Source organism: Colossoma macropomum, unplaced genomic scaffold (genome assembly GCF_904425465.1).
Source record: "Colossoma macropomum unplaced genomic scaffold, Colossoma_macropomum, whole genome shotgun sequence".
Lineage (NCBI taxonomy): Eukaryota > Metazoa > Chordata > Actinopteri > Characiformes > Serrasalmidae > Colossoma > Colossoma macropomum.
In genome coordinates, this window is record NW_023494787.1 from 44,909,537 (window position 1) to 44,934,201 (window position 24,665).

The 24,665-nt window shown below is 39.3% G+C and overlaps 1 protein-coding gene across 1 annotated transcript; it reads right to left on the reverse strand.

Moving 5' to 3' along the window:
- Positions 1 to 5,793: 5,793 nt before the first annotated feature.
- Positions 5,794 to 24,332, reverse strand: recql4 (RecQ helicase-like 4). The gene is made up of 24 exons (XM_036567539.1): positions 24,001 to 24,332; positions 22,538 to 22,571; positions 22,332 to 22,432; positions 22,099 to 22,239; positions 19,591 to 20,666; positions 18,487 to 18,586; positions 18,251 to 18,401; positions 17,794 to 17,919; positions 16,596 to 16,748; positions 16,377 to 16,469; positions 16,045 to 16,181; positions 15,474 to 15,557; positions 15,188 to 15,376; positions 14,246 to 14,428; positions 13,937 to 14,135; positions 13,342 to 13,619; positions 11,984 to 12,121; positions 9,939 to 10,299; positions 9,464 to 9,593; positions 9,183 to 9,349; positions 7,765 to 7,954; positions 6,591 to 6,759; positions 6,143 to 6,251; positions 5,794 to 6,036 (listed from the first exon to the last, which is right to left on the reverse strand). The coding sequence occupies exons 1-24, from the start codon at positions 24,082 to 24,084 to the stop codon at positions 5,915 to 5,917; spliced, it is 4,515 nt and encodes a 1,504-aa protein (XP_036423432.1). The 5' UTR covers positions 24,085 to 24,332; the 3' UTR covers positions 5,794 to 5,914.
- Between the last annotated feature and the right edge of the window lie 333 nt (positions 24,333 to 24,665).

Sequence of the window (24,665 nt, forward strand, 5' to 3'; positions counted from 1 at the left end):
TATGCTTAAGTGTAATGCTGGACCTGATTTTCTTACCCGACTTGTGTGCCAGTTCATGGCAGAGCACAGCCAGAGGAGTGACCAGTCCCGAGAGCAAGAGAGTGAGAAGGCCGCCCCTATAGCCAGATCATCCACAGTGTTGTGGATGCCATCACTGATGGTGATCATGCATGGGGATAAGCTTTTGGCCTTAAAACAAATGTAAAAAATCATTAAGGGTGGAGAAGTACATACATACATACATACATACATACATATATAAATACATACATACATACATAAATACATAAGTATATACGCACACAGGGTGTTCATAAGCAAAACAGTCCCTAAAGAAAAAGTATTTTTTCCATTTTAACATCATCAACAGTACATATGAAAACTCAAAAGACGTGTAGCTTCATTGGTTTTCATATAGTATATAAATAGTATATTTGTATGTAAACATGGACTCCTGGTTTCTATCCCCACCACAGTAAAGAGATGTGCATCATCAAGTTTCTCTTCAGTGAACCATTTCACATCAAACTGCTCTCAACAACTTTGTTTACATCTCAAATTTTAAATTAGGCAAAATTTTGAAAAATCAATGAAGTTCTCCTCCTTGTCCTTTAAATACAAAGATGAAGCACATTTACTTACGCATTTTGCACTCCTGCCCACACACGTGACATGGGCATCAGGTTTGTATTTGTGTCTAAGGGTAATTTTAGTGCTAAAATAATTGAGAGGAACAGATGATGACAAAATTTCCACATTATAATAATACTATGTGTTGCGCTGGTACGAGTGGATCAGACACAGCAGTGCTGCTGGAGTTTTTAAACACCTCAGTGTCACTGCTGGACTGAGAATAGTCCAGCAACCAAAAATATCCAGCCAACAGCGTTCTGTGGGCAGCGTCCTGTGACCACTGATGAAGGACTAGAGGATGATCAACACAAACTGAGCAGCAGCAGATGAGCTATCGTCTCTGACTTTACATCTACAAGGTGGACTGACAAGGTAGGAGTGTCTAATAGAGTGGACAGTGAGTGGACACAGTGTTTAAAAACTCCAGCTGCACTGCTGATGTTATGCCTGACCTACCTTAGTGGTGCTGATAGGAACCACACATCTGAAGCTTTATTTCCTTTAAAAGCTCCCACACAGAAATGAAATGGTTATGAATACAAAGCCTGATGCCTGAGACATTGTTTTACATGTTCTAAGGCAAAATGGGACCAAATAATTAATAAATAAATAAATAAATAAATAAATAAAACTTTTTCCACACTTCTCACTCCTTTACCATCATCACCATTACATATAAAAACTCACTGTTGGTTCACTGATGGCTTTGGATATTAAATAAAATGGCAATTTTGTGAGAGTTTTTAGAGGCATTAAACTGTTTTCTCCACAGTTTAAGGAGAAATTTAGAAAAATTGGCGGATTTCTCCTTCAAGTGGCTGAGTGCCTTTATAAACGATCCTCATAAGGGACACAAAGCCTTTATTTCAGACTTTTTGCAGTGCTGCCAACTTCCTGCTGCTCATGAAATGCTTGTTGCGAATGGCTGTCATATGACAAAGCGTATCACAAAGAGCTGCGTTTCCTCATTCACAGAAAGGAAGAGTTGGATTCTGGTACGGTCCGGTATGAAAACAGTCTGGGACATCAGTAAGCTGAGAAGCTGGAATTCACCAGGCCCGTTTTCAAAGGCCTAGAGTCATGTTGCTTAAACTGTGGTGTTTACAGACTGCTTACTTTAGAGTTAATCTACAATCCACTGTTAGTTTTGTGGTATCTCCAGGACTCTGAATGAAAATCTCACAGATAACTATACTGTATGCTCAAGTTCTGTCAATATAGGTTAATATCAATGAAGGGAATCAACAGAAGTGTCACTGTTTACCTTCATCCGTTTCCTCATTGCACAGACTTCTGGTTTTTACTTGGCAAGTTTATATCTGAAAATGAGCTCAGCTTTTCTGAAACGTCATCTCACAAACAGGTAAATCAAGCCTGAGACAGACAGAGGGAACATTAGTGAAAACTGATTAGCCTAAAGTTATGAAATCTGAACTTGAAACCACAAGAGGAGAAACATGCAGGGGAGAAGCTGGCAGATCACCCGAGGAAGCAAGTGACCCTTTATGAAACCTATCTGCAACATTCAAAGCACATTCGTTACACAAGCATTGTTGTACAACACTGATGGTCCAGACAGAACACAGAGTATAAATGAGTATAAATTGAATCGAAATGAAATCATAAATGACAGAGAGCACACACTGGATTTCATTCTCCAATTCGTGGGTCTGATGGGCCATTAAAGGGACTGTATCATGACAAACTGAGTTTTTCTCACTTCTTTGAAATAAATCAGTTCGATGTTTTGTGTAAACACTGTTCAATTACACTTACATTTATGGAACCCAAACTGCAAAAACAGCCTGTTCTGAATTCAGTTTTTGTGAAGTCACACAAACCATCACATTTACATATATCCACCTACACAGCCCTCAGTTGAGCCCCCATTAATGCTGGTTCACAGCTACATAATTATTATGATGATGATGGATGCAGTTACTTGTAGGTCAAGTGGTCCAGCTTTGAGATCCAAGCGTATGAAATGTTGATACACGACTTTCTGTGCAGCTTCTAGTTCATTTCAGAATTTCAATTCAATTCAGACATGAACAGGTCCAGTTCCTGCATGTACCCTCTGTGCTTAACTACGGCCTAGAGCAAAGGTCAGCAACCCTAATGTTAAGAAGAGCCATTTTGTCCCTTCAACAAAAAATCAAACCACATGGCAGCTGCAACATTATATGTTCTTTTTAATATCTTGGATGTAAATACGTCTCAGTATGTGCTAATGTCCTAGTATAAGTTAAAAAATATAACAAACTTACATTGGTCTTAGCTCAGCTATAGCCGCCGTTCTCGCATCTCCAGCAGGAAACTTGTCCTCAAAAGTGGAACAGTTTCTTGTAAAATGTCTCTCAACGTTTGACTTTCTACACGACTGAAGTCGCTTCTCATTCACCAGCGTTCCACCTTAAATGGTGCCTGAGGCACCACAACGTAACGTTAACTGCTGCGCCATTTAAGGTGGGGAAGAAGGTGACTTCTGCTTCGCGACTTTTTGGTGTTTTACAGTTTCTCATTGCGGATTAAACCTAGCAGGAAACCAGCTGGAGTGATTATAAACGCAAATAAGTCAATTCGTCTACAAATGATCGATGTTCGTCTTAAATCTTTTCTTGCCGCTTCGTTAGCTACTAGCTAGCTAGGCGAGACTGTCTGTGTTGCTATGGTGACCAGCAGTCTGCGCGCCAACTTTCAAGGTCAAAGGTTGGTGCATTAGCATACAGGCTAGCTACTAAACTGAGTTGAACGATCAGCAGAGCTTTATTTTACTGCAAAGGAGTATTTACCTAAAAATCTAATTCTGCTGTGGAGCCACAACAGGGCAGTAAAAGAGCACGTTACCGACCCCCGACCTAGAGGAATTCAAACTGTATTATCCCTGATAGCAAAAGGACAGTGGTCCACTGTCGGCCTGTTTATGGCAAAGCTATACTACGAAGCTATACTTTGTAAATTAGTTTAGTAAACAATTTCAATCCAGCGCAGTGACAGCAACAGCCTAGTCATTATTTTTCTCTCTCGGTCGTATGTAAAATTTGTTAAGTTTACTTTCTAAAATAAAAGGCTCTGTGCATTTAAAATCTGTTTGAGGAGATAAAAAACTAGTTAGTTTGTATGCAGGACAGTAATCTGGGTGGCCAGAGTGGACCAGCAGTGGCAGGGTGCCGATCTTTTCAAACCAGCGGACCAATATATGCATGCTGTCTGGGATAATGTATTTAAAGGGCAACTCCATCAATCTTTCAAAATTCCTGTGTAATTAAATGGTTAAGATGTACACAGTCATTCAGAGTGGTTTGATGTGAAATGCGTCATTCTAGAGAAACCAACAGACTCAGACTCTTCACAGGGGAGGTGAACCAGACGTCTGAAGCATTTAATGCCATTTAAAGCTCCCTCACATAAAGTTATTACGCGAAATGGTTACAAATACCCTGTCTGGGACGTTTCACGCTAGTTTAGGAAGGATTTGGCTTGGGGGGGGAAACATACAAGGTATTCTAAGACAAAATGAAACCCAAGAAAATGTATTTGCCCATTGCACCATTATCTATATTGTATATAATGCACTCAGAGCATATGTAGGTTCGCTGTTGGTAAATAAAATTGCTATATTTATGCTGTAAACACCACAACCCCTTGTTTCTATCACCACCATTTTAGAGAAATAGTAAGTTCCTCAACAAAGGACCATCTCATATCAAACCACTCTGAATGACTTTGTTTACATCTCAACCTCTGAATTATGCATAAACATAACAAGAAAAAAAACTTTAAGGGAAAACAGCCAAAAATATATAGCTCAGTTCTGCAGTCATGTCAGTGGTAAATAACTAAAGCAATCTTCCTTTAAGGTTTCACACAAAAAGAAATATAACCCATATGCGGATGCATTTAATGGGTAATCTGCATTTGGTCTTAAAAAATAACATGAAATACTGCCCTCTAGTGTATGCACTTTGAAAATGCGCTGGACTGGAAATGATGCAATAAATATGTGGTTTAAAAGAACAGGCGCGCGGGCAATCAGTTCAGCAGCACATACGTCAGACAGACCTGTTCTGCCTTACTTCTGCAGTGCTGCTGGATCATTCAGCACAAAACCACTGAAGTTAATGAGCCTGAAAAATACAACAAGCAGTCAAATAGCCAAACACAAACAGCCATTAGGCATGATGGAACCAACACAAATGACTGGAAAAGTAAACAATTAACAAGTTCACCTGCACAAAATGACCTCATTATGCAGCAGGACAAAGACCCACAATATACATACTTGGCAACCAACAAGGATTTCAGAGTGAAAGACGTGCTCATGTCTGCGTATCTCATACCTCAAAGTTTCAAGAAAGAATATACAGCAAAGTATCAAACTTTGCTTCCTTGTTAAAATGCATGTAAATGCAAATATAAATTATTTACAAATATATGAGCCATTAAAATTATAGCTGACAATTTTGAGTACTGGGCAAAAGTCAGACACCACCCCTCATTTATTTCATGTCCAGTCAAAGCAGCCAGTAGGTCTATGATATTCATTTGTAACAAGATATTTCTGAGGAGATTAGATATAATATAATGTACTCACATAAAGAATGGGAAAGTCAATAGAACAAATAAATGAAATACCAGTTTCCAAAGCTGCAATACAAAAAATGACTAAAAGACACAGAGAAAATGAGACTCCTAACAACCGTGTAAGACCTGGTAGACACCAAAACCATCTCCATCAGATCAGAACTTAAGGTTTGCATCTCTGAGAGAGAGGAGAGAATCAAACTGCTTCAGATGTGAAAAAAAACAGGAGTTTCTGTCCATCCTGAAAGAATGCGTTTACCTTTACTGAGAAAAGGAAACAGACAACTTAGCAACCCCAAAGTACAGACCTCAAAATCCACAAAGAGTTTGGATTTCTTCGTGAGAAGCAGACCAACTTCTAAGATTGAACTTTGGAGGTGTGGAAAAATATCCCTGCAGATTTATATGTGAAACTGAAAGCAAGTCTCCCAAAAATAAGAAAAAAACAGGCAAAAGTCACGGAATACTGAAAAATGTTATAATTAGCTGTTATATTTATCCAATGTCAGAGCATAAACTATCAATAGTAACAAAAAGGTTTGATGAGTGACTATTTGCAGCAATGACACATAGAAAGCAGAAAATAATCTTTATTGTAAAATAACACATAATTTAGACAGTACATATAAAAAAATGACAGAAAAATGCTACATATAAAAATTTAATCTAGTAACTGAATCACTAAACCAGTGTTCAGTTACCTTGTTCTAATGATTTCCTGAGTGGCTAAGCGAATGATTTCATTGAAATCAAAGTGAATATACTTCCTCCAGTACCGCCGATCCCGGCCATACGTCTGTGCTGGATAACATGGACTTCCTGGAAAAAGACAAGAAATACTAAGGTTATGATGAAGTAACATGACCTTAGAAGCCTGAACAGCAAAGGGAAAGTAACAGAGAGGGAGGGAGCTCAGCAGACACACCAATCCCATGGAATATCCTCGCCACCGCACGGCCAGAGAACTTCTCATCACTTCGACTGGCCAGGAAACCTCGGACATCAGCCCGGATCTGCTCCTCCCACTCCTTCAGCTGAGAGTAAGGCAACGCAAAAGCTTGAATTTAGTTCTGGTTTACTCAAAATTCAAGCACTAAAGATGACAAAAAGGTTCTTTGTAATGATGTAGAAGAACCATTTCTGGTTCCCTGAAATATTTCAATGAATGGCTATTTACAGAGCCATTGTTGTGAATGAGATTTCTGAGTGTGAATGTTTAGACATATGTTTAGATATTACATACATAATGTGAAAATTCTATACCAATTAAAGTGTGTTTTTCCCCCTGAACTGTACATCCAAGCCAAGAACCATTGAGGAACTTGTTTTTCAGAATGCACGTCAATAAAAAAATGAACATCGCAAACACAGACCTTGCACTTGTTCAGCGTTTCATCCTCGTCGTCTTGATCCTCTTCATATTTCTTGCTCATGTCCAAGTCTCTCCTCTTATCAAAATAATCAGACAGCAGCTCCTTCAGCTTCAGGCTTCTGGTCTCATCCAGCTCATCCATGCAGAAGCTACAGTTCCGATACGCCACACTGTGCACACATACATCTTTTTAGCAATCAAAAATAAGGGAGGGTAATATGATGTTATGAAGTCTGTAAATTACACTTTTCTGAATAAAAGGAGATCCTACATGGCTTACAGTCGTATCCAAAAACATGAACCCTCTCCCGGTCAAATAACATATTTTGTTGATTTTGTGAGTGAAAATAAGTTAACACAACTTAAATATATTACAAATAAAAATTATATTCTGCAAATTATAGTGCATTTGTTTCATTTTTTCCCCAGTGTTAAACTCTGCGAATAAACAGTAATTGTTCAGAAAATTAAAATGTGCAGGTGTGTTCTCTGTAGAGGATGTGTTAATTTATTTTCACTTAGAAAATCAACATGTTATTTGTCATTTCCATTCAAAGGTACAGAATCACTTGCCATATTAACAATTGTTGCTACAACAATAACCTTTCGTGTAGAATGAAACAGACAGAAAGTGGCCAAGTTTTTTAATAGCTTATTTTAAAATACTTGTTTTAAAATGAAAAAAAAAAAAACCCTGTTAAAATAAAAAAAATAAATGAATAAATGATTCATAATATACTGCAATGATCTATTTATATTCATTTCTTGACAAGTTATCTGCCTGGAGAAGGCATTCTGGATGTTCATCATCTCGGTTCCTCATTCTGGACATGTAAAAATTTCTCAATTTTCCTACAAATCACCTGAAACATATGACGTTCTAGAGCTCTAGCATCACATTACATTCTTTTTATACATTTTTGCACCAAAGTGGTTTTATCTTTAATAACAACAGTAACTTCAATTTTTTTAATTGTGGTATAGATCAGTGGTTCTCACACTGGTCCTCGGGCCCCCCAGACGGTCCACATTTTTGCTGTATCCCAATGCACTGTGGACCGTTGTGGGGGGGCCCCTGAAGACCAGGTTGAGAACCACTGTATAAGATGCTTAAAGAGTGTATGACTGTACGTACTAATGAAAGTGTGAAGGAGTGAAGTGAGTACACATCTGACCTACGGAAGGCTTTAAAGCAGGCTTTAAGCTGGTAGAGCTGAGTCCTCTCCTGCGACTGCACCCTGCCATGCAGGAACGCACACACCTGGTCCAGTTCTTCAGGCGTCAGGTCACCGTAGGAACGGAAGTAGAAGGACAGAGCAGAGAACTCCACAAGGATGCCGCTCCGGCCTGTGCCTCCGTAAGAACCTAAAACCACCACATCATTCACATCACATAGTCTAAAGGTGTCAATGCACAGAAGCAATGAACATAATATAATGTGTATTACAAAACGAAAGAGCCCAAAGACTAACTTCAAAGAGAAAATTAGATTTTTCCCAAAAGGGAAAACAAAAGGGAGATGAGAGAAAATGCTTTAAAAGGTATATTCGACTGTACTACTTATAAAGATTGATTTCCATATGAAAAGGCTGGTTCATGGTTTGATGTTTTCATCAACAAAAAGATGAGGAGTGAAGGCTTCAGTATTCAAAATCTTTGGTAGCAAATGCATGGTGATCACATGAGCACTAAAAATGTGTGTTATACTGTCTGGAGCATTAAAAAAACATTACTATAACAAAAATGTTTTGTCATTACAACTGATGATGCACTAGGCTAAAAGTTTGTGTACACTCCTAATTGCTAACGTCTACATAAAATCAAACATTTTGGATTCTTGGACTGGAAACACGTCCTCTGGACTGTTGAATCATGCTTCACTATGTGGCAATCTGGCAGATTAATCTGACTGGAGAACGCTACCTGCCCAAATGCACAATGTCACTATGTGTAAGGTTTGGTGGAGGAGGAATAATAGGCAGCGGCTGTTTTTCATGGGTCCATAAGCTCAAGTAAGAGGAAACATTAATGCTACAGGATGCAATGACATACTCAAGAATTGTATGTTTCCAAATTTGTGCCAAAAGCTTGGGCCCTTTCCATTTTCACCATGACAATACTCTGTGCACAAAGGGGTCCATAAAGAACTAATTTGCAGAGGTTGTTGTGAAAGAACCTGACTGGCCTGCACAGGGCTCTGACCTCAATCCCAGCCAAAACATTTACGATTAAGTGAAACGATGAAACTGTGAGCCAGAACTCATCACCCAACATCAGGGCCCTACCTCACTAATGCTCACATGGCTGAAAGGAAGTGAACTCCGCCAGCCATGTTCCAACATCTTTCTGGAAGCTGTTAAAGCAGCAAAGGCAGAACCAACTCCATTTTAATGCCCAAGTGTGTTTAGCAAGCAAATACAGATGTATGGGTGTCCATATACTTTTGGCCATGTAGTGCAAACTATTGTGTAGTATGCATGATCGTTCCTTTTTGGGCTTGTTAAGTGTCTCAAAGCAGACTTTGTTCCAAGCAGGTTTTAGATTTGTCAATGGTTAAGCTTTTTCTTTTTTCTTTCAAAAATTCTGCCCAAACCTGGACCAGCATTCCACTGCAGCTGTCTCAGGCCCCTCTTCACTAGGGGAAGCTGCCAGCCCATAGTGTCTGCCAGCTCGACCACATCAAACTCCAGAGTGTCGCATGTCTCCACCTTCTCCCCTGCCAGGCGCTTCCGTGCCAACACCACGGCTACTGGAGGACATCTGCCATATTATAAGGACGAAAGGACAATGTTATAGTGCACACAATAATAATGTAACATGTAACCATGTCTAATTATAATTCTCACAAACTTTTTTTTTTTTTTTTTTGCATACATTTTGGTTAGCTTGCGGAGCTGCTGGGGGCCTCCATAACACACCAGCCGGCACACTGAGAGAGTGGGGTGCAGCAACTCCACCCACCTCTGAGGGTGTAGCTCCAGGTAACACAATAGAGTCTCCAGACCTGAGCAGACACAAACATACATCCACACATATGACCAATTAATGCAGTGTTTAACCAAAGGATGTAAACGAAAAATCAATCAACCATGCTCAGCTATATAGTACATAATGGTCACCCTCAATGTACCCAGAGTTTAAATAAAGGCTGACTGATTTATTAGCCGATAAACCACTGTTTGACAAAAGTTATTAGTTAAAAAAAAAAGTTTATCGTTCAAAACAAAATGTTTGAGTTGTATGCATGGGAGTGCAGAAGACAACTGGATCAGGGGCCCTTTTTTACTTTTTTAAATTTTAATTTATTTGTTCATTGTATAAGGTTTCATCTTAATGGGTCTGCTCTCACCCTCCTCTGTGATGTCCAGTGCCTCCACAGTGTCTTGCATTGGAACAGCTCTCTCGTGGGTGTGACACACACGCTGAACCAACTTTTCCCCTTCGCTCTGTTCCATCTCTCCATCTTTTCCGTCCATTTCGTCTCTTTGGGGTTCCTCACGTCCCCGTTGCTTCTCTTCTCCCTCATTCTGAGGAACGAATCCTTCACATTCCCCCTCCTGTTTGGTCTCTGACTCTTGGGGGCTCATGTCTGAGGCAGACTGCTCTGGATGTGTGACTTGAATGTTTGTGTTCTGCTCCTGCTGGTTCTCTCCAGAATCCTCGCACAGCTCCATCAGCTCCATCAACTCAGCGTCATCCACCTCTGCAGCCTGGAGGAGGAGCAGAACCATAGAGCTTAACACTCTCACATCAACCCAGCCAACCAACCAAACTGGAGAAAACATTTAAGTTGTGCTCTCAAGTCACTATATTTGATCATTTAAACATCTGATATAAAAACTGCCATATTTCATGTGGAGCAGGAATTCAGTTAGGGCTAAAACTAAAATTATTCAGCATTATTAATAATGTAAAAAAATACAAATATTTACGTTGTTTTTCGTTTACATTTTCAAAGTGATGTCGAGCCTAAAGAGAGCTCACTTAATCTGAGGAGGGCAGCAGTTCACCTATGGTGTTTACCTATCTAAGCAGATAGCAAAAGAAAAAGATGTAAAAGTAAAAGGAATCCTCTGTTGCACTGGAGCAGCTTTGCACACCCTTAGCATTCTCTCAAACAGCTTTAGAGGAGCCACCAGCTTTAGAGGATACCTCATGCTTTTTTAAACAACTCACTTATTGTCCCTTTTCGAATAAGGCTGGGTGTCACTACACGACTTTTAAAATCCTAACAGCTTTCTAAAACAGAGAGCATCACAAACTTAACGTCAGTTTGTCACAGAATTTCTTGTCTTTTTGTCGTGACGGCGTGACAGATTTGGCTACAAATAAGACCTTAAACTCCCAGATCTTCTCATATATCACATGACACAAACAAAGCTGAACTGACTGGACTGGGCCTGTTTGTGCTTTTATACATGGTGAAAGCAAAAACTGTGGATTAATACGGGGCTGAGAAGCTCTGATACAGTGACAGCTGGAGAAATGTTTCACTACAATCTGGCAGCTGAAACTGTAAAGAGAGTGTTTTGACGTCTGGATCCAAACATTATAAACATGATAACAGCTCTTATCTGCCTGTGTTTTACACGCAGCTCTTCTGTCTCTCTGCTCTCCGCTGTTCAGGTAGTGTGCATGTACATCTCTTTGCCTTTTACTCCGCTCTTCTAGCTCTCTGATTGGCTATTGTTTGAATAACCTGTTAAATAAATCTCTGACCTTCTCACACTACAGGACTCGTGAACATTTTGAGTCGTAAATATCAAACGTCTGCTAATATCGGAGGGCCTCTGATCACTTCAGAGTTCGTTTGGAAGGCTAAAGATTCACTCGTTTCTCCTCTCACACTACCAGTTCATCCATGCAGTCAGTCGCTTCCGGTCAAGCTCACAAACCTGGAAAAATGCTTTAGATTGTGAAAATTTGTCGCAAGGGGCAAATCGGGCTTAAAATCGGGCAAATAATCATGTAGTGTAGGCCCCGCCTTTGTAAAAAGAAAAGCCTACAAGGGCTAATTTTAATACTATGGGTATATTTTGCAACACTTCATTGGTGTTTTGTTTAAACAGTGAGTTTTCTTTTCCAAACTATTATTAAAAGCACAAACTGAAAGTCATTAAAATCTGAAACAATTAACTGCTGACATCACAACAACGGGGTAAAGTCTATGAGGTGTGACATTATACCCACAGCAGCACTGTTACAAATACTGTCACAAATATTTATGTGATGTTATTCTTCAAACTATACTTGTATAGCTATATAACTAAGAAAACATATTCTGTATTCAAAACATTTCGAAAAGCTTTTTTACCCATCTGGAGAGTAAGAAATATAAAATTAGGAAAACAGGCAGTTCTAGGTAATATGACTGTAAGTGAATTGCAGAGTTACCTTTGCTAAGTCCTGGTGCTTCTGATGGATCTGCCTACACTTGCAGGGAGGGAAGACCCTCTGCACCAGCCTCTTCACAGTGAAGTAGTCCACTGTGTCTGCGTAGATGTGCCGGCGCAGTTCATGCAGATCTCCACCCTGTACACATTACCAAACTGCTTAGAGCTTTCTTGCATCAAATAGCTTTATATTTGAAAACATTCACATGTGTCTACAGGGCTGGGCAATATCAAAGAAGTATTGCCACAATTATCACTATACAAACAAAATGGGATGCCTATTACAATGAAGCCATATGACCAGACCTTTTCCCCCCAAGAAGGCTGAGATCTATGTCTTAATTGAATAAACGGGGAAGAAATGGGCAAAAAACATTTTTGTAAAATTATGCATTATTTATTTTCTCTCTGTATTAGATTTTTAGGTGAGCTGTTGCTACTTCACATTTATAATAATTATTGATATTTTTACAGACTAAAGAAAACAAGACTTTCCCAGTTGCTCTCTGTTGTTCAGCCATAGATAGTGTGGGAAACAAAAAGTATTATGTTTTCATATTTTATATTATGAAAATACCATTACCCAACATTTTACATTATTGGGGCACTTGGAATTATGCTTAGTATTTTCCTCAGGCTGTATATTTCAATCTGGGATACAATGAGTGGATGCAATGAGAACTTTGTTCCATTCCAGCCTGCTTTCTTATTCAGAGATGAAAACATATGAGCAGCGGAAAAAGGTGACAAGTTCAGAAATTAATCCCCTGTATGGAGGTCCGGCAGAATCTTTCCTCAGTGAAAATTTTAGTGATTTTTACCATGAAAATTCTTATACATTCTGAGGCTAAAATACAAAGATAACTGCTGTGGAAGTTTTTTTCTAGGTATTTTGACTGTTAAAATAAAAAAAAAATTGTCAGAAACCTTCTTTGTAGGACCCACATCTATTATAAATTGAGGCCAATCTAAAAACATTCCCCATCATTTATGTTATACTGGCTCTATAGTGGGGCATAGTGCTTGGACCCCGATGATTGTAACTTGCGATGTAACTGTAGACAGTCACAGGTTACAGTTATGACAGTTCTCAGAAATCAACGTTCTATAACAATTTTGTACAAAATCTAAATTACACACACATACATACATTTTATATATATATATATATATATATATATATATATATATATATATATATATATATATATATATATATATATATATATATTAAAAATTAGGCCTATGTAACATGGGTGAACATCAGCAGTGGGTCAATCGGTGACCACCAATGGTGCCGATGGCATCTAGCAATATTCTTAGGCCTTAATTCTACTCTCCCAAGGAAAAAGATCTCACCTCGGGGTCCAGAAACAGGTGGCAGTGTGCAGGTTCTCCATCACGACCGGCCCTGCCAATCTCCTGCACGTAGCTCTCAAAGCTTTTGGGCATGTTGTAGTGGACGATGCCGCGCACGTCAGATTTGTCCAGGCCCATGCCAAAGGCCACCGTGGCCACCACTACCCGTAGCTCGCCACACATGAAGTTGTTTTGTACACGCCGTCGCTCTGAGGCTGACATGCCAGCGTGGTACGCCTCAGCGATCCACTTCAGAGGCTTCCGGATCTTCTTCCTGGCTGAGTGTCCAGCAGTGGAACATACAATGTTAAGAATAACAGTGATGTAAAATTCATCAGTAGTGTGTATTAATTATAATATTATAATGTAGTATTTGAGCACTAAAACTGAATTACAAAGTAAACATTAAGGCTTTTTGTAACAGATGCCTCAAAAAGAAAGAGTAATAACCTTCTAAAGTCCTTTTAATCACTCTGCTACAAAGCATGCAGTCAAATCCCTTCTCTTTCATCCAATTTTACACTGTCAAAATTAACTACATTGTGCCTGTAACAAAACCGTTAACAGGGCACGTCTCGCTGGCCTCTGCTTTTACCCAAAGCTTTCTTCTTCTTGCCCACAGGATTGTCCTCCTCTTCCTCCTTCACAGGCCGTGAGGACTCTTTCAGCATCACCCCCTGAAGGCAGGTACGTAGCAGTGCAGCTATGCGGTTCGTCTCTTCTCGTCTGGTGCAGTACACTATAATGGAGTCTAGCGCACCAAATCGCTCACCCTTCAGCAAGGACACCAGAGCCTGGTGAAGAGAGAATCTTATCTTTTACTTTTCACTAGATTTTCCACCAGTGGAAACAACTGTGAACACATCTGGGATCAATTTGATTACAAAATATGAGTGCATTGTACCTGGTCTTTGTCTCTGTCCATGGACACAGAGAGCTGGAGGTTATGAGGAACAGCGGCTGAACGAACGGCAATGCCCTCCTGATCACTGATATCCAGGTGACGGGCAATGTCCAGGGCAGTGGACAGAGTGGCAGTGGCCGTCAGACCCAGCAGGCAGCGCACCCCTAGCCGATCCCTTAGTACCTACACACACACACATGCAACTTATCAAGACATTTTGCAGTCATACTTTAAATGTACTACATGCAAAAAAGTGAAAATGTTTAGCCTTCATAGAACAGGGCCTCATGTATTTCCATTAAAATTTGATCATTTTTTTACATCATACATAAAAATACAACGTAAATTTAAGTCTAATCATGGAATACTTGACTGAAATTGCAGCAAAAGAAAACAAATGTTTAAAATAAAAGAAAAATTGCAAACGCATACAAATGTATTGATCCAGGCGTCCGTTTCACCCCAAATTATCTTCTATTGTTAGTATTTTCAGTATTGAGATATGCAGACAAGTTAAACCGAGAAGCCCTGAGAATGTTAGGTTGTATCAATAGATTTGCATGCATTATAAATAAAAAAGCAGTCTGGGCTGAAATGCTCCTATAATTTTAATGTGAACAGGTATAGCCAAACTGCTGTACAAGTGGATATATGTACATGTGATGGTTTTCTTTACATCAAAATAGGTTTTTGCAACTTAGTTTTCATATGTGGACTGTATGGACTGGGGAGTTAATGGTATGCTTTGAGACTTTAACAATGTTTACATAATACAACAAATTTATTTATGGGGAAATTTACTGACATTGGTCCTTTACAGGTCATCATTTTCTAAAGATTTCAATAAAACTAGGCTAGTGTAATACATGTCTACTCGACAAAATGTAGCTCTATATGAACCACAACATGTAACCTTCATGGTCCAAGGATGGCAGATCTCACCTTGCACAGCCTGAGATAACAGGGCCGGAAGTTGTGCGACCACTCAGACACACAATGTGCTTCATCAATACAGGCAAAGGCCACTGGTGGGAGCTGGTCAGCAGGGGGAAGACAACCTGAACCAGAGTGGCCTCCACCAACTAGTGCCTCAGGAGACAGCAGCAAAACATGCACTTGACCTGCCTTCACCTACTCACACAGAAAAAACACAAAGAACATAATTAACACAAAGTGATCACATTATGTGATTCATGTAAGTGTACAGTACTCTATTAATAACACTGACCTTCTCAACAGCTGCCTCTCTTTGTTTCTGGGACATGTTAGAGTGGATGCAAGCTGCTTTTAGCTTAGGAGGGAGTCCAGAGAGCTGAGGAAAGAGTGGAAAACACAAGTAAATAAAAAATAACGCATCATGAACTGACCCCATCTTACTAGAAAAACATCATAACAAAATTATCAATATCATCTATAACTCCAATAACTAGAATAAACATACAAAACAACAATGTACAGTTGTAATAAGTAGTGCACATAGCAATCCAGTACAGAAGTAGATGTACTTACTTTTCATGCACACTGATATATGAATAAATATATAAATAAAATGAGTGCTGTCATTTTATTGGCTTTCTACCAAAACTCCTGCATGGAATACGGCATGCGTCATGTAAATGGGCTACTGGTAAGCTGGTGTTTGGTTTCACACACTGAAGCTGATTCATCATTTATGCTCAAATCTCTGCTCGTTTCCACGCCAAACACGTTTAATGAATCAAAAACAATGGCAGTTAAATCCAAAATCTTTTTTCATGCAACTTTGATGACTAAGGGCCAGTGTGTGCAGTGTGTGTTACCTGGTCATCCATTAGTGATACCAGAGGTGACACAACCAGAGTTATGCACTTTGACCTTTGAGCATAGAGGTAGGCAGGTAGCTGGTAGCACAGAGATTTCCCCATGCCAGTGGAGAGAACAACGAGAGTAGACAAACCTGAACAATGCAAACAAGGCAAAGCCTGAGAAGTGGACAAACATCCAAACAGTGTCTGTACACTTGCTTACTGTTAAACAGGAAATACGTCGTGCGCACACAGAAACAAAGTTGAATTCATGTGTATTCAATCTCTATTTCTCTAGTTCTTCCATGTATTTATGAAAATATTCTGACATTATTAAATATTCTTACCTGAAAGGATTCTCATTATGGCCATTTCTTGGCCAGGCCTGAATGACTTGTAACCAAAGTCACGGAGAGCTTGGTAAACCTCTGGTGGAACCTCTGTAGAGAAAAAATGATTAGCACAAACTGCAGCCCACTTCTTGCACTTATATCCATTAAAAATGAAAGGTTTTCTAATTGGACCACCTGCCCCATTTTTTATGGGGGGGGGCTTTGGAAATCTACCTTGTACTTTTCCATCCTCTTTGGGCTGATAAAGAGGCTCCATGGGTGGAGGAGGGGCAGGGCGTTCATAGTCTGGTCTGATGACATTAAGCAGGATCTCCTCCCCCTTGTCCTCCTTCTCCTCTTCATCGTCTCCCACACTGGGGGCCATTGCTGAGGAAAGAAGTGGTCGGAGTCCTCAAAATATTTACACTCTATTCTCTGACTGTACGATAAGGAATCTACTTCTATACCATCGTATGGCCAAAAGTATGTGGACACCTGACCATTACACCTGTATGAGCTTGCTGTACATCCCTTCCTTTTGCAGCTATGTGGCCTCCATTATTTTGGGATGGCTTTCCACAAGATTTTGGAGTGTGTCTGTAAGAATTTGTGCAATTTCAGTCCAAAGACCATTTGTGAGGTCTGGCACTGATGATGGATGAGAAGGTGTGGCTTGCAATCAATGTTCCAATTCATCCGACAGTTTTTCAGAGGTTGAGGTCAGGGCTCTTTGCAGGCCACTGGAGTTCCTCCACACCAACCTTGTCAAACCATGTCTTTATAGATTCCAATATATTACCCTTCACTGGAACTAAGGGGTTGAGCCCAAACAGCCCCAGACCATTATCCCTCTTCCACCAAACTTTACTGTGGCACTATGCATTCCAGTAGGAAGCACTTTCCTGGCATCCACCAAGGCCACATTCATTCCTCAGACTGCCAGATAGTGAAGTATGAATTGTCACTCCAGAAATTGTTTTCATTGTTTGGCATCACTCCAGCTGCCACTTGGCATTGCGCATAGTGATATGCAAAAGTTTTGGGGGGGATTTTTACCCAATTTCTACCCATTTTCTACACTATTTTCTTCCCAATTTAGTAATGGCTATTTCCACCAAATGGCTAGCCGCAATGCTACCAAGCTGGGAGGGTAAGACTAGCATTTGTTTCCTCCAAGACATATGCAAACTGCAGTTAAAGCGACACCATTGGACAGTTGACTATGCTTGAAAGGGAACACTAACTGTTAATTCTGTATGTCTAGAATCCACTAGAGGCTAATTATGCTCTCCTTGACTTGTGACAGCCTGATGGGCAAATGCTTAGACAGTTGTGTCCCTGATGCATGCAAACTAACTGCAGCCTTCTGAAATTCAGAAAGTCCAAAATCATTTCATTCTACTCTGTTAATTGTTGCCCCGTCAGTACTCACAAATAGGCTCAGAGCGCAGAGTTCCAGTTGCCCTCGCGACTTCCTCTAGAGTGGGCAGCTCAAACGGCTCCTCCTCCTCTGGAGGGGTTTCCTGCTGGGCTGTTCCACTCATGGCAGGAGCTGGGGCTTAAAGAGAAGCAGAATCATTAAAGCTGAATAATGGCATTACACAGACATTTACGGTCTTATGTATGTGGATGCTCTGTAGTATAGTTAGCTAATCACATAATGTTCATATACATTAAGAGTGTCAATGTTAACTGCTAAATTAGTTGCTTGGCTAATCACTCCTGCACACTGCTGTGAAAAGTGTAAGTTATATATTTTGTTACCCCTACAAATCAGTGGGCATACCTTCACTTATGCAGCCACTTTGTTTTATCAGAGGTGTCGGAGAATTTTTTCTCAAAAAGGATTCTCGCCCATTTTACAGGCTTCTTAATATCAAATTTCTCACCTCTTCCCCGACAGTCTCGTGCCCAGTGTCCTGTGCCACCACATTTATAGCAGCTGTCACCTTGCCGGCTGAAGCCTCCAAACCTTCCTCTGCCCCGACCACCACCTCCTCCAAACCTCTCCCCCTTCAGCGCGAACTTCTGCATGTACATCTGGAATCACAGCAATTACTTTAACCTCATGACTGGCCTAAAGCTAAGACTGGAACTTCAGGTGTTCTTTTATCATTCTACTCACCTGCTTGCGAAGCGCAGCACCCCTCAAGGCAAATCCTTTAACATGAGACTTCTTCTTCAGATTGATCTTCACGAAGTTTCCATCGGTGTTTTTCGTAGGTCTTGTTCCATTAGTAAGAAAACTTGATTACCTTCTTTTTCTAAATAATTCATATCTTACATCTGTTCAGCGCTACATTCATACAACAGGGCTAATAAGTGTAACTGAAATGGCGACAGTTCTGACAGTGCAATACTGACACTGCAGTCTTTTCATGAGCTCAAAACTGTTTATTGTATGCTATGAGCATCCTGGCCACTCACAGTGTTTTGCTAAATCAAGGGCAATCCAACAAAGTTATGTTTTAGTCAAAATTAGGAAAATGATTGACTGACAACAGTCATTAGTCAGTGATTTGAATAGCAAGTCTAAAACCAAGGACCCAACTCATCAAAATATCTATTTTAAAATTGATGGTTCTGACACTAAAATCTGATTGGTTGCATTCAAAGACATTGTAAAATACTTGTTACACTCACATTGAGTGCACACATCAACTGAATTCTGTATTAACATAATGAAATATTAAAAAAAGTGTTCCATTCATGGACTGTGGTACACAGCACTGGTAGATGGCCTCAGGCATCACTATGTATATGACCCGAAACTGTTCTTAAATGGCTGAAACTCATAAACCCATAAGCCCAATATTGTTCAAACTATAATACTGTCATGACTTTATGATCGAATCCTAAAAAACTTGAAATTAGTTGTTCTAAATTTTGTTTTATTAACCTGAAGCAACAGCACACTTATTTATTTGTCAGTTAAAGGTTAATCAGTTAATCATTTACATCTCTATTATAGTGCAGGCCAGTCTTCAATCATGTCAATGGTGTTTAATACATCACAAGACAAACTAATTGTAATATTTAGAAATAGAATATAATTTGCCAGTGTTTAGCCACACCATGTTTAAATCCCTTTTGATAGCCTTCTTGATCAATGTTACTGCACCCAAAAGATGCAGTACAGTTCAACCATCTGTTCAGTTTCAACAAATGGTTCCAAACACTAAACGTTCACACGTCAAATACAAGGTAGGAAGTTCTAAGTGACACTCACCTGCCTCTAGCTGCGTTTTTCATCCTGGATGAGACGGCTCTCACATCCTCTTCCTCTATCTCTCCTAGAAGATTCTCCTGAGGCATCTTTGGTTTCTGCACTGCTGTTCGCTTAGAACTGGGAGAGTCCTCAGGGTCACTTTCTCCCTCTTCAGCTCCCTTTCCTTTCTTTTTCCTTCCTTTTTTAGGAGGTCTGTCTCCGGTAGAGTCTTCTTTTTTGGTCCGGCGTTTCTTTTGGACCCTCTCAGTTTCTTCCACTTGCTCTTCTCCTTCATCAGTTTCTCTCTGCCTTTTCCTCCCCTTTTTCTTAATGTTCCTCGGTTCATAGTCAGCATCCACAGTTTGTGCATTCTGACCAGAGTCTTGTGCTTTATTTGACCTGGGCTTTTTTGTTTGCTTTCTAGTTTTGGATGCAGGACTGGCTTCCTCTGTTCCAGACTGGGTTTCTTTCACGATATTCTGCTTGATATTTCCATCTTCTGTACAAGAACTGTGACCAGCATCCAGGTCTGTACTGCCCTCTACAGGAAACCTGTCCATACATACTTGCGGCATGTCATCTGGACATTCCAGCGATGCTGAAACTACAGAGATGGCATTCTCCATAGGTGCCTTCATAACAGGTTTATCAACAGCTGCACCATCAGTTCTATCACTGCTTTTCACAATCTTATCTTCTTCTGGCAGGTCTGAATTGCCTGCAACTGGTTTCTCTACATCACTTGTTTCTTTAAAGACCTGACAGCGGTCCAGCCAGCCCCTATCTACAGAGGACAGCCTCTTGGTCACAGACTGCTTGAGGAACTGGGCCCTCTCCACACACTTGTCTCGAGCCAGCATGCTTCCTGTGCAGGACTTGGAGGGAGTAAAAGTGGGAAAGGGGTCAGATGGTTCATCCTCCAGCTCACTGCTAGCTGTCTGCACCGGAGGGGCGAAAGGATCTGGACATGTGTTGGCCGACTTTGGTGAAGGGGTCTCCACTTCCATTGGTGCTGTGTCAACAGGTCCACTGTCCTTCCACGACTTTCCCGGTGTCCTGCGTGGGGTGACTGACTTCTTTAGAGAAAATGGTCGCTCCTACATTTCAAGCCAGACAGATATTTTTTGACTGATTACACAAACAAGTGCAAGACATCATAAAAACAAAGTGCAGAAGACAATAATATCAAACTGGAACATTCACACTCAGTTTGGTGTGAGTGATGTTTGTTTATTTGAGCTTGAGCTGTGTCTGGCATTAGCTGGGAGCTATTAAAGCTCAGTCTAAATCTCTGGACCCTGGACTCTATTCTCACTGTCTTCGAACCTACATTCTGTGATGTTCACTGATGTGATCATCATGTCTAATCTAGAGCTCTGAACTGGCCTGAAATTGTGGCCCAAACCTGAATACAGCTCAGCAAAATTCTGTTCGAAAACAACCAAGTTTTATTAGTCGGTAACTAACCCAAGTATACTGCAAAAAATAGTATCGTCAAGTGAATTTATCTTAATTCTAGGCAATATATCTAACATTTCTTACTTTGAGATGGTTGTGCACTTACTATAGGACTATTTAGCTTATTTCTAGGCATTTCTTATCTGTTTTAAGTAATTGTATTAAGTAAAATTCTCAATATACTGGAAGATAATTTAGCTTGTTTCAAGCACATTTCTTAAAACAAACTAAATTATCTGCAAATATAGTGAGATCATTTTAAATAATAAAATTACTTATAACAAGCACAAAAATGTTTAGGAATATGTTAAATAATCTTAAAATAAGTTTACAGCAATCTCAACAGGAAAAATATTGGATATATCAACCTGATTTATTTATTTATTTACTATGTTTTGCAGTGTACAACAAAATTCTGTCCAAAACTGACTCGAACTGGGCCACCATCAACCAGAATGCAGAACAAAACCTGAAAGGACATTGCCGGTTACTGTGTAGTGACAATAATAGCGCCAGATCAAGGATAAACAAAACATAAAACAATATAAAATAATATGCTGTAAATAAATAAACAGCTATCCTAGATAAAAGTTAAATCATGCTTTAATAAATGTTTTTAATTAACATCCCAACACTCTGTTGTTCTCACAGTGTGTGGTGCTGATTTAGCCAGATTTTAGCCTAAAGCTCTATTCATTTACACAGAACATATACTGAACAAATAGCATAAAAATACTGTCATCCTACTAAATCTAAATCCTACTAAATCGGCAGCACTAAACTGTATTTTCCTGAATTGATTCGCTGTTATTTCCTGTTTTGCTTACAAGCATAGGCCTTGTGGACCACGAGTAGGTGACTCCAGTGCCTTAGATTAAAAACTGTATTAAGGGAAGGCAAGTGAAGAAGAATGAAGAGAGAAACTAAAGCAGAGGGAAATACAGGCCAAAATCTATTAAAAGTGGGGGGGTGAGGTATAAAAATCCAAGCTTGAAACTGAATTAAAATTGAATGAAATTACTTCATCTGAAGGAACCTAAACAATATATTATACTTAAATGTCTCACTCACCTTTGACAAAGTTCCAAGGTTTGATTTCAGCTTCATACCAAAGTACTGGGCAGAGGCTTGTAAAGCTTCTTTGTCTTTTAACGTCAGTTTGGGCACAGCTGCTGGCATGTGCTTTCGGTTCAGGTGAGAACCCCAGCATTCCTTCAAACAGAATAAAAGAGTCAAGATTCTGCCAAATTCTGGCAAACCTTCAGAAACTAACAGACAACACTGCACTAAAACAAACTGCTTACACTCTCTGTAGACTGGTTTTCTTGTGATTTTACATGATCTTCACTCTTGCTGACAGTCTTCTCCTTTGCCTCTTTAAGCAGACGGTATTCTTTATAAAGTTCTGCAACAGAAGTTAAATTGAGACACAGGCTTGTTTCAAGGACAAACACGAGTTAGATCTTGAGAAAAGCATGTGCAGAGCAGATAACTGCAAGAATCAACTTACGCCTGGTTTCCTCTGGAGCTGCGTCTATATCATCCTAAAGAAAAAAAAAAGCTTATTATAATCAGCAACACAATGTTTCTGGTTAGGCTAATATAATATGTCCTAAAGTCTCTGTACAGTGTATATATGTCCTCTCAGACCTAATAAAAGTCTCTTTATATAATAAAGCATCTCCACTTTATTTCACCCTATTCTAGGTAATCAAGCCCATTTGAGTTTGAGTAACTCTTGTGTTTTTACAAGAGCCTGACTTGTCCTTCGTCTCTTTCTTTAAAAAAGGCATTCTTTAAAGAGTCTTTCCACAAGATCGGTGCTTTCTAATTTGAAGTTTTATCATGTCAAACTTTTTTGTCCCATACAGTTTCAATTACATATTGGAGGGATAGTTTATGGATGTTTTCGAAATTAGTCCTTCTAACGTTCTTATTTTTGTGTTGAACACCGCAAAAAAATTAATTAAGAACAGTTAACTCTGTCTAAATTGCAGGGCACACATGTCACGCTTGACGCACGCTGTTAAGGAATCACCAAAAAAATAATAATATATATATATAAAATATATATATATATATATATATATATATATATATATATATATATATACACACACACACACACACACACACATATACATATATATATATATATATATCTCAATGTATCAATCAATAACATAGCAAAAATTACTACCTTTTGAAATTTGCTCTTCCAAAAGCTTAAATATTGTCACTTTTCTATGACCATGGTCACTTAATCTGACCATACATTATTTTTAATAAGTAGTCATTTACTATTAATGGGGAGACACCCAGAACACATAAATTATTACATTGCACTTATTATTTTTTTTAGTCAATTATTATATTGTAAGTTAACATATAACATTTGAGCACAGCTAAGGTGTAACGTTAGCACAATTTTATTTTGTAGAAATAGATAAGCTGAAACTTCAACAACTAAATATACAGACACGTAAAATTACCTGTAAGTTAATACTAAAAACATTTCTACAGTAAAGGAGTATTCATATATTAATATATTCACGCTTTAAAACCACTCAGCAGATTTTTTGTCTATTACACATAGCACCAAATGTCGACTTACATGGCATTTTTTCATGGAATGACTCTAAAACGAGTTTTGAGATGTAACTAATATTACATACATGCAAATGTAGTGTTGGAAACAGAATGAAGGAAGAGAATGAAGCCAGCTAACGTTAGCTAACCAGCATGCAGACAGCAATACAGTGTTTAGTAACTTACAACGCTAACTTACTAACTGGGTTACCACACTAACGCTAAACAGTAAGTCAGAACAGCTCACCACCACTAGCAGCACAGTCACTATTACAGCATGTATTGTGTAGTATGTGGTTTTGGACGCAGCTTAACAGTCATATCTAAACAAGAACTTAGCCGGTTCGGCTAAGAAGCAGAATAAAGTGCATATTGCACATTTACCTTGTTCGGTTTCCTGTTGTTTACTTGCATAAACGAGTTCTCCCACTTTTTTAAGAGAATTTTTACATCGTTGTATCGATCCATCCTGATAACTGACGTTAACCAGCTTTAACACCTTTAACACCTTTAACACCAGAGCTCTGCTTGAAATCGATAACAAGGAAATATTATTATCGCGGGACGTAATAAACCTCACAAACGTTCCTCAGGTCACACTGTTTACCGTAATCAGAGGTTACTAACTACATGCCGACATTATTATTATTATCGGTATTTTAATAAACGTAAACAAAGGCGACCGTTTCCCACGAGCTGCTTTCAACTCAGCGCGCCAAATGTCAAGCCAGCCGTAAAAACAGAGAGGACGGCGTCACATCAGCAGCCCTGTCAAAATAAGAGTCCGGGAACTAACGTGCTAAAAACAGAAAGAGGAATGTATAAATAGTTTAAAAAAAACAAAACATTTGTTATGTGACATTGGCTAGTTTCTAGCTAAATTCTGTGATTTATTTAATATCCGAAAAAGCTAGTGAACCCACACGTGTCTTCTGAGTTTTTATTTATAGTGGTAAATCTTGAAAAAAAAATCTTTGGGTACAATTTCACTTTTCAACACCCGGCAGGTAACTCTCTCGCTTGAATGGATTTTTTAAAATATGTATTTT

Bases quoted from the DNA above. Each gene is read 5' to 3' on its own strand.
- recql4 (XM_036567539.1), bottom strand. From the start codon at position 24,084: ATGGATCGATACAACGATGTAAAAATTCTCTTAAAAAAGTGGGAGAAC. The intron at 16,470-16,595 runs GTAGATTTCCAA...TTTTCTCTACAG, and splicing joins AGAGGATGGAAAAGTACAAG to AGGTTCCACCAGAGGTTTAC. The intron at 9,350-9,463 runs GTATGCAAAAAA...ATAATATGGCAG, and splicing joins CTCCGCAAGCTAACCAAAAT to ATGTCCTCCAGTAGCCGTGG.